The sequence below is a fragment of the Teleopsis dalmanni genome, chromosome 2 (genome assembly GCF_002237135.1).
Source record: "Teleopsis dalmanni isolate 2A chromosome 2, ASM223713v2, whole genome shotgun sequence".
Taxonomy (NCBI): Eukaryota; Metazoa; Arthropoda; class Insecta; order Diptera; family Diopsidae; genus Teleopsis; species Teleopsis dalmanni.
The window spans coordinates 29,540,171-29,556,681 of NC_051847.1; the positions used below are offsets into that span (position 1 = coordinate 29,540,171).

Here is a 16,511-nt window from a genome sequence, read left to right on the forward strand (position 1 = left end):
TTATTGTGTTAAGTTTCTTACGTGATTTTATAAATTAATAAGCATTCAGTTTTTTACACATACTTAACATTTTTATTTATTTTTTTTTTTTAATTTATTATAATTAATATTTTTTGTCTTTTTATTTAATACTTCACCATCTAAATAACATTTATTATACAGATATATGCCATCTTTGTAAATATATAAAGCTTTTAAAAATAAATTGTTAATTATAATATTAACAGTTTAATGTAAATAAAGTTTTATTTTCAGATTTACCTTTAAAGTAACTTCGTTTGTAGCAAGTAAACTACAGCAATACATATACTCTTAATTGAAAATGTTTGCATATAATATATTTACTAAAATTATATATTTTTTATTTAAGGGAAGATGAAGAAATTATTTCAGTGATATATAAATCAAGTGAGAAATTGTTTATGTAAGTTCCAATCATTTTCTATAAAATGAATCATTAAACATATAATTTAGACTTATATCTGTCTTTTCCAAATAATCTAAGAGCATTTTCATGCTTTTAAATTATATAAATCATATATTAATAGCTTAAGTCTAATCTTACAATATATATTTACTTCCTGCATTTAATAAAATATACGAAATTAAAATATTAAATCCAACAGTCCCTATAATGACTTCTTATACTATATATAAATAGTTGACAATTTCATAAATTTCTGAATAGACTTCTTTTATTTTGGTATGAGTATTAATGCTATAATTTTACTAGAAGAACTTAAGCTTAACAATTTTTTTAATTTAAAAAGGCCTTCACAATTACAACTTCAATTTTGTAAAAATTTAGTTAAATTTCTCACACAAAGATTAAGCACAAATATAATTTAAAGATTCAAATTTTTTATAGACAAACATTTATACATAATATTCTTTTTCTAATTTATAATATTTTACATATATAGAAACTACATTGTATTCAATAGTATAAAGTTTCAAATAATTTTTGTTCTTCAATAATTTTTCTATAAAAAAAACATAGGCTTAGATATTTAAGAGGTACCCTAATATTGATTTCATATATATCTCAAACTTAACTTAAGTGGGCGTTGTCAATCAGTCAATTTTTTTTTTTTGGTTATTTTTAAGCGTTGATTTCAAGTAGATTTAATAAATATGGGATCAGATGGTAAATACTTAGCATTCGAAAACCAATCAAAACTAATCGATGACCTTACATATATAGATTATATTAAATAGAAAAAATTAATTTATAATAAAATAGATCGGTTACTTTACCCTTTACTGGAATGTGTAAGCGTATGTGTATATGTGGGTGAGTTACTATTAATACTATATTCTTTTTTTTTTCTTTTGTCTATATACAAAACATTTACATAAATCGACACTTAGTATTTAAGAAACTTGATTCTTTTTGTTCACTTATCATTCCAACTAACTGACTTCGAAACGTTGCTATACGAGTATATATCTCGAAATATTTATTATATATAATATGTTGCAACGTTATCGTCGGAAATTATTAACTATGGAACACTCGAATCCAGGAAACGAGTTTCAGGAAATACATCCTCTTCCATTTCAATGCGAGTATCGCTGTGATGTCCCAGTAATGATTCTGTATCCTCTTCCAAATGTCTTATAGGATAGCTAATACCATCTCCAAAGCTGAATTTTATAATTTATAAAAGAAAAATTAAGTAGATTAGAAAAAAAATTTATATACTTATATGGTAATATAGTTTTTGGGTTTTTATATATTATATACTTTTATTTTTATGTAAAAATTTAATATGATTTGTATTGAAGAGAGCACAAGGTTAATATAAAATATGTTCAATACATTAAGCAAAAAACTACTATCGAAATATGTGAAACAATTGTGTAGAAAAATGAAACAGCTTCTGCGATTGATAAAGTATAGGAGCATTATATTATATGAATTGTGGGGATTACTATACATCGCGACGTAGGTGGTTATTGTTTTAACCACAATTATCTTAACGGATACTATAGTCTTTAGGGAACGTCAGTAACTTGTTTGATTTTGTTTTATTCCATACAGTTTGCTGCTCTTCACTTTTGGACATTCATTGAGAATGCGCTCAGACACTTCACAATACAAATTATATATGATATATTTGCTGTAGAAGATAATGCAGAAGCTTCGAAAATTATCAACAGTGATGAAAAGGCATTAAAACCATTTGAGAGAAAAATTTTTCAGAAGATCTATGGTCCCTTACGAGTATCGATTTAGACGAAATGATGGGCTGTATGAGTTATACCGCGATATTGATATAGTTAAGCGCTTTTATGCGCTAAACTGTGTAAATAGAAAATGTGCTCCGGCTAGAAAGGTGGACGGAGAGTACGTCCGTATCTTCGGTGAAAAGATCAGGTGACCAACGATTTGGGGGAGCTCGATACTAACAATTGGCGACAGCAAGCCACTGATCGGGTTGGCTGACGGAGGCTAGTGGATGCAGCCAAGGAGATACACGTCTGTAATTGCCAACTAAGTAAGTTAAATATAGTCGAAAAGCTGCTGTAGGTAAAAGTCGAAAGATATTGAGAATGCTAGCTTAAGGGAAACTTAAGATTGGTATTTATTGTTTGGTTAAATATGTAAAAACAATAATAAAAATGCCTATATATATTTTGAATATAATGTTATATGCTACACACAAATTTTTTAATAATTATGAAGAATTGAAAAAGGCCTTAACGTTTATTTAATACATTTTAAGCGAAGTACTTAATAAGAAGAAGCAAAGATCCCTACTCTGAGAAATATGAATCTTATTATGATTGTACTTCAAGATTTTCTGGCAAATATTTTTAACATAATTATTTTTTCCATTTAATAAAATTTTTATTTAATAAAATTTTTTTATTGTAGCATTCTAACAACAAATATCAATTAATATACATATACGTAATATAATATATTAAACATATATATATGATTACATACATATATATACAAAATATTAGCTACTGTGGCAAATTAAAAACACACTTTTATCTTTGTTTTAAGAAATAATTTTTTAATTTATAAAAAATAGTTTTTAAATTTTTAAAAAATTTATTAAACTACAAATTTCAAGCATACAAAAAATAGATAAAAATTTATTTTCACAAAAAATTAAATTTATATATAGAAAAAGTGTATAATAATAGGTAAAAAAAAGATTTACATTAAATTTAATAAATTACATATTTTTTATTTTAAAAATACAGAAATGTTTAAAAATAAATATGTAATGACTTAATATGAAATTATCAGGTGTTATGCATATATATAAAAAATAATTAATAAAAATTTTAATCTAATTTTTCAATCATCAACCTTTTTAAAAAAGTATATATAAAAAGAATGTACAAAAAAAAAACACTTAAAAAAATACAAATATAATTACAAAAAATGAAGAAAAAATAAAATACAAAAAACAAATATATATATATAAATACAAAAAAAAATATATATAAATACAAAAAAATATATATATGTAAATTTATAAAAAAAAACATATATAAATATAAAACCAAAAATAATATAAACAAATACTAAAATAAATTGATTAAAAATAGATTATTTGATGTGCTTATTTAACTGGTTACAATTTTGAATTTAAATATATATAATAAAATACAATTTCAAAACTCTTTACGACTAAATTGTATCTTTTTCCCCTGTATTTGTAAAAGATGCTATATAGATATATAACTTAAAACCAAAATGTATGTAATTTAAAAATTCTATAAACAATTTATTTAAATGACTACTTCCAACACCTATAGTGATATCGTATCTTACATTTTGTACAAGATTCTACTACTTACAGATTTTCCATTAAAAATAAGATAAGATTAGGATTAGGTTATTTTGAAGAGTCTAAAGGTACACTTAAGCTTATCGGGTCATTTTGCTGTTCAGCTAACAGTTATTTGTATAAGATCCTATACCAATTAACAAACTCTATAAATATCGCATTGCTTATTTATTTTTAATAAATATTGGATCTGTGAACTTCACATTTAGTTTAACTTGAGAAGTTTTTTTTTTGGTGACAGCACTATAACATTTATAGATTGTATACAGAGGTGTACATCTTGTCCATTTTAAAAAAGCTTTTTCGCTTGCATTTTAATATAAAATATCTACTTTGGTCATTGTAATGTCCTCTATTGAGACCCATAAATCTGTTAAATACTATTTCATTTGAAACTAACACTGACTAGTGAACACCAACCATAAACGAGTTTAATGACCCAATTTTATTTTCTTGTTGTGTTGTTTTTTGTTTATTGATTAGAATTCTTAGAGTCCCATTGGAGTGAAATTTTCACGAATCAAATTTATTATTATACACAGTAAGGCCTACGATGACGAAGCCTGCATTTTGTTAGAGTTGCTCGTATTGGTCGTTGTATTCATTGTTTATAAGTTGTTATTATTTATATTCTAGTTCTCGGCGTTAGTCACATATTACACATCCGGGGTATTAAATACTAAAGGACTATGTCTAGGTCCAAGTCATACGCCGTTATAGAAATACTATTCTCCAGATAAGTACGTAATGTTTAGATATTGGCTCAGTGACTGAATTAACAATCGGATATTGGTTACCACCGCTTCAGAAATGTAGTTTTTCTTCGGATATGTTGCCTCAAAGGTCTCAGGTTAATTAACTAGTATGTGATGGTTATTATTGTAGTGCTGTCTTACTCGGTGATCAGCTTTAAGTACCTTTTGTTACCGTATGAATCGACTTGCGCAAGTATAGCATCATAGTAGCTTGCTGCATATCTCTGGTCTCAATACAATTTTTTGGTGAACTTTGAAGTATAAGAACATTTTATTTTTGCACTAGATCGGCAACGTTGTTAATTCCGTTTGTATATTTGAGTGTTACAAATGCACAACATTTAATTATAATAATGCTATTCTACCACTTATATCTATTGAGTTTTCCCATGAAATTTCCTAAATAATGCTGGATAGAAATTGAGCTATCTGGCATGGTATAGTTATAATAATGTATACCATCGTGACTTGCTTTCCCATGAACTTTCCTAAGCTATTCTGCATACAAATTAAGATTATTAATAATGCTGGCATGATTCCGAGCACGACCATTTGACAACAAATCTTAGTAACGAATGTTAGCTTTTTCAAACAACCTTTTCCACTATATGGTATGTGTTAATATAGCTTATTTTTTCAAATATGGGAAACTGACAATAACAAATAACATGCATAATCAATTTATGTATAATGTATAATCAATTTAAAAAATGTATATACTATTTAGTGATAGAGGGTCATAGGGCCTCTGTTCTACTAGCAGAGACGGACAGCAATAAATATGTAATTTACAAAAAGGCATGTGCAGTTTTTGTTAGTGATGTTAAATGCAAATGTAAAAAGTTTTCAACTTCAAACCGCGATCATCTAGAAATGTGAGTTAAGTCCGCATATATAATTTGCTGAAAAAAGTTGCTCAAAATAGCTGACTGTACTATAATCCGTTATCAAATAGAAATCAGAATTGCTTGAGCTAATCTTTAGTTAAAGTTTTAGACCAAACTTATAGGATTTAACAAAAACCAGATAGATGTACCTTATTTGACTCTATTTTTAAATAACCGATGTAAGCTATTTAAGTATTTATTTCTTTTAGTTGTATGATTAATGAATTATAATATTTTATATCTATTTTATAAATTACAAAATGGTTAATATTCATTTAATTTCTATTTCATTTAATGGCTTAAACTTCATCAGTTGTTTTAGCATTTTAGCACATCTCTGGCAAAATTTTCTATTCATAACGGCACAGTTTGATAATTTTCCAATAAAAATAAAAATAAAAATTTTAAAATTAACGAAAAAAAAAAATAAAAAAAAATAACTAAATAAAAACAAATTAATTAAAAGTAATTATAATTAAATATTTAAAAAATTTCATTCCAAAATTCAAAACTTCAATACTATTACTTAAGTTAAGCAAGTTATTTATCATATACAAATAATTTACAAAAGAAAATCATAATTAACTTAATTATTACAATCTCATAACTGACAAGAACATGTAAATATAAAATTACATATAAAAGCATTAATAAAATTTTATTTAAAATTATAAAAAAAACTATATTACATTTTTTAATAAAGAAAATTTTTTAAGTATTCGTATTGCGTAAATTATTTATTACAAATTATTATTATAATAAATTTTAAATAATTATTTTCAATACAAGTTGTTTTTTTAAAGCAAAATATAAGACTTGGTCCACCATATTTAATTTATTAAAATTTTTCTTTTTAAACTTACTTAATCATGCCTAAGTTTGTCATTATAAAAAACACAATACCAACATTTAAAAAAAATATACAAATTTTTTCTTACATAGATCATTTCTAATAAAATTGATATGAATGTCCTTTATGCTTCTAATTACTTGATTACTTGATTACATGATATGAATGAAAATTTTGATTATAAACAGGCAATAATTTGTTTTTTTTTATTGTTAACTACAATAGGCAGTAGCGTTCATGCTACACTAGCATAAATGTCTAAATAAAAAAGATATGAAGGAAGGAAAAGCATTTTCCTATATTGGACGTTGAGTTTCAATGCCAGTCATTTTGTTTTTAATCTGGTTAGTTGAAGTATCTGTCGACTCTGGACTTTCTTCGGTAATGCGCATATCGATAACGACGCTTCCTCCAGAACTATTATTGCTACGTGGACTAAATTCTGGATCTAGTACTGACGTATTACTTTTAGTTGTTGTGGACAACTCGTCATTGGTCGTTGTCTGAGTTCTGCTATGTGGCATTAGGGCATCTGACAATTGTTGTTGACTTGGGCTTTGAAAATAATTATGATGACAATGATGATAATGATGTTTATTAATATATAATTCATTAATGTTAATTAATTTAACAGTTGGTTGAGTTTCTAACCTGGTTTGTGTATCTCCCATTGAATGATAATTTTGCTGTTGAGTGCGCGTTGTACATTGTAGACCATCACCCAAACTATGCGGGCAAGATTTTATGATATTAGAAAATTTTACATAAATTAAAAATTTATAAAGTTTTGTTATGAAATGGTATAGAATACATTTATAGACAACATAAAATAATTTTATTTCTATGTGTAATATAATTTGAGAGCATAAAAACTTAGTACCATTGTTGCGTTTACATAAAAATTTTTTTTATTATGCTCCTTTATATACATGATATATATATAAAAAAGTCTTATAATATAATAAAATATATACATAAAAATATAAAAAAAATATGTCATATATATATGTATTTGTAACTTTTATATATATGATCAACTTTTTTGATTATCATCGGGTTCAGGTGGTTTATTTAACACATAAATATAAATTTTTTTTTTTTAAATAAAAAATTACATACATTAATTTAATAATAATTAATATTTCAATTATATTTTAATTTTTATAATTATAATTATTATTTAATTAATTTATAATTATTTACATTACAGATATTTCGGTCTATTTCGTAGAGCATCTTCAGTGTATCTGTTAATATATATAAAAATTAAATTACCGTGAACATCGGATTTCTTTCCAAAAAACTAAATGCAATTTTTTATATTTACAAGCAACACTAAGTAACCATTTTATTACGAATCTAGATTGCTTAGTAACTCTTTTGTGATTTTGGGTACGATATACACTTTTAAAAATTAGTTTAAAAAAAAATTAAACTAACCAAAAAACGTATTAACATTGGACAACACAAACAACATTACATAGATTGTATGTGCAATATAAAGAATTTTTTTTAGAAATTAATATACATATTTTCATTTATTTGACCAAAATTGTGAAGGTATAGCAGGTTTGCCAAATACAATAATTATATATGTCCAACCCCTATGTGCGCCCAACTCATATCTCTACTTCTTATGATGCCACTTATCTATTTTCATGTTAGTTTCTGAATGTGTGTTTATAGCTCTGACCTACTGAGGAACTAAGGATAATTCATTTGAATCCAGGCTAAGTTCAACATGTACTTGTTTACACACTACTACCTTATACCTACTCACTTTTCTTATCCTACCCTATATACAACATTTTTTGTTATGTTATTGTTGTCGTTGTAGCGTGAGAAGTTCTATTTTGCAGATCAGTCATCAAAGAAATTTCAAAGTACGTATGGCTGGATTAAGACATGGATTAGATAAGGGGTAAGTGAATAGAAGAGGAATGGTGGGATAACTTTTTCACATTTTTATTTATGCTTGAGTTACGATAATAATAAGACTATGTATCTTAAAGATGTTTGTTTTCAAAACAAAATATGTAATATTGCTTTTCAGGCCAATTTGAATTAAAACAACAACAACACTACTTAAAAGAAAGTTATTATTAATATATATATTAAATCAAATTTTGCTATCGTTATTGGAGTACTCACTTTTGGTAACTGTAATTTATTACTAATTATATAGAATAGAAATTTAGATCTAGTACTTGTTTTCTACTTAATATACAACAATTTTAACGGAAGTTTGCTTATGACTAAAGAAATAAAATATTGCCTATATTATTTCAAAAAAATAATTATAAATAATTTTAGGATATATACTAAAATAATTGCATATGTATTTAGTTTTTTTTTTTTTGAATGATATTAGTATATATGTGAAAAGTATTTTGCTTTAAGAAAATTAATCTGCGTTACCTGTTACGCACATAATTATATATAACAATGGTTTTAGAGAAGAAAAGATTAATATCGAATATATTATAATTGGAAGTACATCACGGTTTATCAAAGCTATATTAATACATTGTTTCGAAAGTCACAAATCTAACTTATTTCCCATTTTGAAAAGAATATTTTAGATATTTTACAACTGATTAATAATAAATTCACTTAGAGTTGTTTTTTTTTCATATAAATTATAATATTATCTTCGGCAAACGACTAAAATGCCATAGTACAGCTATATATATATAATATATCTATATATAAATTTCTTTGTAATACAACAAATTTAAAATGAAATAAAATAAAACTAAATTACTACTACTAGTAAAATCTTAAGCAGCTGTTCAGATCAATTATAATATTTAAAGTTTTAGATTTGATATACTCTCTCTTCTATTACTCCTGCTTTTATTAGAAAATAAATTTTTTTACTAATGGGATTTGCAAATTTTCTGTTATTAATTATTACATTTCTTTATTATTACTGAGCTTAGGTCGTTTATTTAACACACAAAAATTAAAAATGTTTTTTTAAATAAAATATTTTTGTTGTTAGTACCTTTATCTCTTATAGGGGCATAGACATATTTCCATCTCGTAAAAAATTACACGTATAACTTTGTGTTAAATATTTAATTCTATTTTAATTATTTTATTTTAAATATTTAACATAAATTTATAAGCTAATTTTTTATTTAAAAAAATATTCTTAATTTTTATGTGTTAAATTAATGATCTAAACCCAGTAGTAACAAAAAACGTATTGAAAATTGGTCGCAATAACAATTTATTAAGTATTACAAATGTAGTTTGACCTTTTTAAATATATAATTAATTTATGTCTACAAAAAAGTATTTTTAATTAAAAATTAATTATTTTATAATTTTTAAAAATTGCCTTATATTAAGCTTTCGTGTATTATATTTTTTTACATGTTATTTACATTATAATTAACTATTTTTTTTACAACCAATGTTTAATTTTTACAAAACTTATATTAGTGTTTAAAACTAAATTTATATATGATTTAGTGACAAACATAATAGTATTAGTAATAATCTAAGATATAAACTATTTTAGAAATAAATGTTAATCAAATGCAAAAATTTTGAAATTAATAAATAAAATAAAACAAAAGAAAGATTAAATGCCACGCGGTCTTTAACATGGTTTTTAATTTGCCAAATAACTATAAATGAATTAGTTTTGCTATCTCTAAGAATTTTGCCATTTTAAAAAATTTTTGCTTACAGAACATTTAGCAAGCAAATTAAGAGTTTTTATGTTAAGGCAAACCATTACAGCAGCGCATATAGGGCGTGTGTTAGATAAAAATAAATATGTTATATGCTTACCTGGTATAAACTGGTAAGAACCACAGTTTCCAATTATCACCAAAAACTTCTTGGAAATTTGCATATTTACCTAAATTAAAACCATTTTTATCTGGTCCACCAATGCGAAATATTGGTGCACGGAATGCCTCTAAAAAATTCGAAGAAAAAAAAAGAATATTTGCATGTGTTTAACAAAAGTGCACAAATTAAAATTAATAGCAAAAATTATTTACCCAAAGTAGTGCGATTCATTAAAACTAAATATACGTGATATCCGAATAGACTCACTAGACTTATTGCAAACATTACAGCCACAAAAAATAGGAATAATATATGAAAACGTCCCATACCGCCATTAAGTTCACCCTGTTGTAAAAATTCAGACTTGATATTTTCATAAATTGACATAATGCACACAAATAAAAAAGAAAAGAAATTACAAATTAAAACTATATAGACGATCATTTCAGATAGGAAAGTAGAGAAATTATAACTAAATATCAAAGCTTCACATACCCGCCAAAACTTTATAAAATTTTCCAATGAAGTTAACGCTACATACAAACAATAGAGCAGAGCGTAACCCAAGAAGAGTATAAAAAATTTATAATTCGTAAAATTAACGCAATTATTGACCCATGGACAATGGTGATCCATCTTGAGAACGCATGCACCACAAACGCTGCAATGATGTGCGCGATCCGGTTTTATTATTCTACATTTCTCACAGAAACGCACCAAGCCACTGAGTGTACTAATAAAAAAAATATAATAAAAATTTAATTAATAAAATAAAATAATTAATTAAATAAAATACAAACCGATTTGATACTGGCAAGGACTTAGCACAACTTTCCAATATTCGTCGTTGTTGCTCTTGATTCTCTGCATGGAATATTCGTTCTAATTCGGTTTCTGGTATGCGCCACTAAAATTAATTAAGTAAGAGAAATAATATTAAATATAATGAATATACATTTAAATAGTAAACATATTAATAATATATGATTGTCTTATTAAAGTCGGTTGTTGTTGTTATTGCAACCAGTAGGGGTCTGTAAAGCAGATAACATGAAGAGAATTACAAGATAAAAACAAGGGTGATGATGTGCAGGGGTATTGCTTGTGTGAGAGAGAAAGAAATTATTCGGATGTAAGATTTGATTGGAGATTATAACTCGATTGATCTGGAAAGTAAGGATAATAGTATAAGGCGAAGTTCTATATTGATCTAGAATAATTTTTGCTGCAATTGTGAAGCTACTTTTGTCACCAGATACATATATCAGACGAAAACATTAAGAACTTTATTGTGTTAGAACTGTAACTTCAAAAAAGAAACGGCTACGATATATCGAAGGCAGTAAGGTCTTGTAAAAATTTGCCCTAACAAAAAAATGAATTGTGTTATTTTCATTATTTAAACAGTGAAAATAGTTAGTTGGAGAATAATATATAAGCTATCATCCATAATTAAAAAATTTCAGTTGAATGAAAACATATTTTCGGTAACTGTGAAAACTACTAGCAATAATCATTAAATTTGATATTAAAAAACTTGAATTAATTGTGAATGAAAAGAGTAAAAACAATTTTATAATTAAAGGAAACAGATGTGTTAACGTATAATAGATAATCCAAAAATAAATAAACAGTTGACAAACTAGTTTACTGAATAGAACAAAATGAAATAAAATTAAATTTCGTTCTCAAGAGTAATATGTCATAGTTGAGGATTCACACAACTATGGATCCTCAGCTAGTTGTGACCACTCACTACTCCTATATTTATCAAAATTTTACAATTTTTTTGAATTCTTCCACATACTCACGGGATTTAAAAAAGATAATGTTCTACACATAATTGACACATTATATATATTGATTTATATGGGCCCAATGTCAGATTAAGGATTAAACTACAATCACTGAATACTGGATTAAATATAATTATAATTTCAAAAACTGGCTAGCTTTTAAGAACGGTCGGGTCTTAATTAACGAAACCGTGAAATTAACAAAAGGAGAATATAAATTAAAATATAAAGCGGAAACGGGCTTGCAGTGACTGATCTTGAACACTGTTGTTGAATGCATAGGAAAATGTCCTAGGCATGCTTTCTCACAAATGTAATATTTTAGATAACTGCCATTATAGTAAAATATGCAATACTTCGTCTACATTAACAAGGTTTGGCAAGATTTTTGCATACGAATATCCTTTCACTTTTTCACTAACATATTCAAATTTTTTTGTTCGCAGACAAAATTCGAAAATAGTACATATTGGTATATATAGACAAGGCAATGTAGACGACAAGGCAGTGTAGACGACAAGGCAGTGTAGACGACAAGGCAAGTTAAGAACCTTAAAAAATGAATAAAATAAAAAACTTAGCGTCTAGACTGACTAGACTTTGGCATTATTTTTATGTTTGAATGCAAATACATATTATTTTTGAATTTTGTCTGTGAATAAAAATATGTGAGTTAAGTGAAAAAGTGAGAACGTATGCAAAAATCTTTCCAAAGTCTAGCCAGTGTAAGCGCATAAATACAACGTGGGGATCACATGTGTAGTCAGTACATTTATATTAATACCAGTTTGTGATGTAAAAAGACACTTTTGAAAACAGATTATTATATATGTGTGTTCTTTATTTAAAGTATTTTATGGACATTTTTGAAATTTGTACATTCCACACATATTCAACATAATTTTAGTAAAGCGTAGATACCCTATTATTTTTTAGGTTCTTTACAATATTGCTCATATTGTGTTTAATACATAAGAAACATATCAAACAATTAAAAAACTTGTATCTTATCTGCCTTTTCATTAATTGTTAATTGTTTACTCAATACTGATAAGTTTTTCATGAAAATTTCATTCTGTCGTAAAATTATTCGATGAAGTAAAACTTTTATGTATTTCTACATAACAAATTATAAACAAATTTCCATAGTTATGACGTCATTTATAATGGGGTTTTTTAAATTTTAAATTAATATAAATAAATTTAGGAATATAATTATAAATGAAGCTTACGTTTGAAGGAACTTTTCCCGCTGGCGTGAAAATCGTATTCCAATAAGACCAAACAAATAGAAAAAAAATTACATGATAAAATATAAGAAATATTGTCTTCTCAAACACATTCTCAATAGAAACTGTAATTAAAAATATATTTTTAAAATGTATGTTTAAAAATAGCAAATAATTTACATATGCAAAGCTGGACAACGTAAGCGTAATAAGACCAGGCAATTACTGCCCCAATAAATAACACTGGAATCCATTTTAAGGCCTTCATGCAGGTATTACAAGGTGCTGACTTTTTTCTTTGATAATCATAATTTCCCATTCTGTTGGCACCGGACACTCGCTTACGCGATTCGTTATTTGCTTCGACAGATCCGTTTCCGCCAATTGGAACAAGAGGCTGATGTGTGCTATGTAATGCTTGCAGCGCCGTTTCAACGATTTTGTTGCTTGATGGTTACGTTCAACAATAAATAAATAAAAGCTTACGGCAATTATACTTCAAAAGGGCAGTGAGTCACCGTTTCTATATTATCAGTTATGTCTTAATTCCATTTTTTTTTAAATTATAAAAATATAATTAACTTATCGTTGTTATTCGAGATTAACATCAATTTTTGTTACAGTTCATGTAACGTGGTACTTAAACAGCATTTAATAATTTTATAAATAAATAATTTGTTTTATTTTGATTTGCTTTCGCTTTTATTTAAAATAATTTATTTATTCTTGCAGTGAAAGTGTTTTCCAATTCCGCTGCTTTTTTTCTCGTTAGTGTTGTTGTTTTTTTTTTGGTTTTTGTCAACACCTTTGCCACTCGCAACGTCAAGCAATGCAATGGAATAGAGCTGTCAAAAGAGTACACTTAACATAAATTATATATTTTAATATATGAAGAGATTTTATAATTTGTGTCAAACTAATACTTGTTTTAGCGTTAATGTCGAATTTAGAGAATGACTATAGATATTCTAGTCAAGTATAGTAATCACGAAGATTAAATAAAATGGTATACACTTGAATAATTATGTATAATTATATTAATAATACTAACACATAAATTCAACACACATTTACGCTATAATTTGCGAAAATTTTTATAATATACTTTTATATTTACATTGAAATTGAATAATGCGAATTAAATTAAAAAATTACTACAATTATTTTGCGAGATACAGAGATGTTAAGGCTGTTAACGTTCGAGCCGCTGTAGTAAGACAGCCGCTGTTGTTTTGCATGACATTTTGCACGCTACACGAAATTTGTTAGACAGCAATAAAACTTATGCATCGCATGTATGTCGTACCAGTTTTGCGGATAACATATTTTATATAATTTGTTATAAGTAAATTCAGGTTATAAATAAATAAAGCACAAATGTTAAATACTAAAACAATCGTTTAAAAACTTTAGAAGGCTTATTTAAAACGTTTCTAATATTTTCATTGTTGTTACTATCCAATTTGAGATCCAACTGTTTAAAGGAAGTCTTTTTGATTTACCTTTCAACAAAAATTCAAATTAATTTATTGAATAGCATTTATTCACTAATATTGATGAATGGTGCTTATACTCGTATGTAACCTAGTGGGTGCATTGGTTTGCATACACCATTAAAATCTTCTTAGTAAATAACTATACTTACCGCTAAAATTCGCTAAAATAAGTCCACTTTCCTGAAAGTGCTTAACGAATAAGCCTCTCGCACTACAATGGTGCCAAATCTTAAAACTGATCTATTGTGTATGATTTATGGAAGATAATGAAAAACTGCAGTCAACTGTTTAATATTTACAATTATTGCGAGTGTTTATGAGTGAAGAAGTTAATTATTTATTAAAGAATTTTTAATTTCTGAGTATATAAATGGATATTTATATAAAAACCTTTTTTATAAAATTTAACTGCAAATTTGTTTGAAATTTTCTTACTTGTCATATGTATACTGAATTAGGCAGTAAGCACCAAAAGTTGTTCTTATAGAGCAATCATATGAAATGAATACACCTTACATTGTATAGGAAATTTAAAATTTGTCAAATTTAAAATACGTTATTCTATATTATTTGAGCAACACTGTTCTATGCAGACTAAAAAAAAGCGTTTTACAACACTAATTCCTCTTGTTGGATTTTCTGCAAACTATGCGCAGTCGATTTTTTTCTGTCGTCGGAGTAGTGAGTGTATCAGATTTTATCGGAACTAAATAATTTTTAAGTCTAAATTATTGCTAAAATAATAACAAAATAAAATTCAAAAGTAAATACAAAAATTAACAATAAGTTGAAATGAAAACTTAAAACAGATGCATAAAAGTCTATACAAAAATAAAAACAAAATTTTAATAATTATAAGATTTTATGTGGATAACAAAAAATGTGCAGACCGTAAATGAGAAAAAAAAAATTGGTTTGAATAGATAAAAAACGACTTGCAAACACATGATTTGTAAAAAAATAATTCGTCCTTCTCCTTCATCATATTGTTTGTTTGTTAGGATGATGTATTCGAAGGAAAGGCCATCGGGTCATCTTAGATTAGTTGTTAGTGCTTAGAGGCCTTAAACCCAACGTGCATGGATTACCGGTTTCTGTTGAGATTATTTAGATAATATTTCAAAACAAATTTGTTTTGGCTATTGAATTTCATTTACAGAGTTATTGGCTCTATTTTTATATTTGTTCTCCTCTTAACTTGTTGCTAAGACTTTATTTATTAGTTTTATTTATGAGCCGTAATTTTCTGACAGTTGCTGTTACTTTTAATGTATAATATATATAGTGTTAAAATAAAAATGTTATCTTATTTTCTTTTTATTTTAACTTAATAAAAATTATATAATTTTTTAGATTTGGTTAAAATACTTTTTTTTATTTTTTGAGTGTAAAAATAAGATAACAAATGCTAATCTTTTGGAGGTAAATCATGTAAACAAACAAATTTATTTGGGTGCTTAAAAATAGTTAAATTGCTAAAGTAGTTTTTCTTACTTCTTTTTTCATTATTTTTAATTAATTGTTGAAAAATATTAACATACTTTTCGAAAGTACTTGCTTTATTAAGTATTATAACTTTTATTTAAATTTCTGTTACTTAAAGCAAAGTATGTTCTTCTGCAAATGAATGGATGCGCTGGGAAGCACTTAGAAATGTTTGTAGAAATAGGGGGCGGTGCTTGATGTAAAGTAATTAAAAAAGGTTAAAGGTTTAATTATATATATATAATTATATTAATATAAATATGCTTTGAAATAGAAAAAGGTTATTAATGGGGCACAGTTTTCTAATAAAGTATATAATTAATTTTGAATTCAATATTAAATGTATTTCAACAAAAACTTCTCATGAAAATCTAAAAAAAAGGGCTCGTTA

The 16,511-nt window shown here is 25.8% G+C and overlaps 1 protein-coding gene across 7 annotated transcripts; it reads right to left on the reverse strand.

Annotated features, from left to right (window-relative positions):
- Window positions 1-928: 928 nt before the first annotated feature.
- LOC119678055 (palmitoyltransferase ZDHHC20-B) lies at window positions 929-14,343 on the reverse strand. 7 transcript variants are annotated; one of them, XM_038089704.1, is made up of 9 exons: window positions 14,191-14,310; window positions 13,320-13,984; window positions 13,143-13,264; window positions 10,915-11,021; window positions 10,610-10,847; window positions 10,327-10,459; window positions 10,112-10,241; window positions 6,959-7,033; window positions 932-1,647 (listed from the first exon to the last, which is right to left on the reverse strand). In XM_038089704.1, the coding sequence occupies exons 2-9, from the start codon at window positions 13,456-13,458 to the stop codon at window positions 1,506-1,508; spliced, it is 1,086 nt and encodes a 361-aa protein (XP_037945632.1). In that variant the 5' UTR covers window positions 13,459-13,984; window positions 14,191-14,310; the 3' UTR covers window positions 932-1,505. The 7 variants fall into 7 exon arrangements, with proteins under 7 accessions (XP_037945630.1, XP_037945632.1, XP_037945631.1 ...); XM_038089699.1 differs by lacking the exon at window positions 932-1,647 and adding an exon at window positions 6,293-6,862 and having other exon boundaries at window positions 10,327-10,477; window positions 14,257-14,343; XM_038089700.1 differs by lacking the exon at window positions 932-1,647 and adding an exon at window positions 6,293-6,862 and having other exon boundaries at window positions 14,191-14,301.
- Between the last annotated feature and the right edge of the window lie 2,168 nt (window positions 14,344-16,511).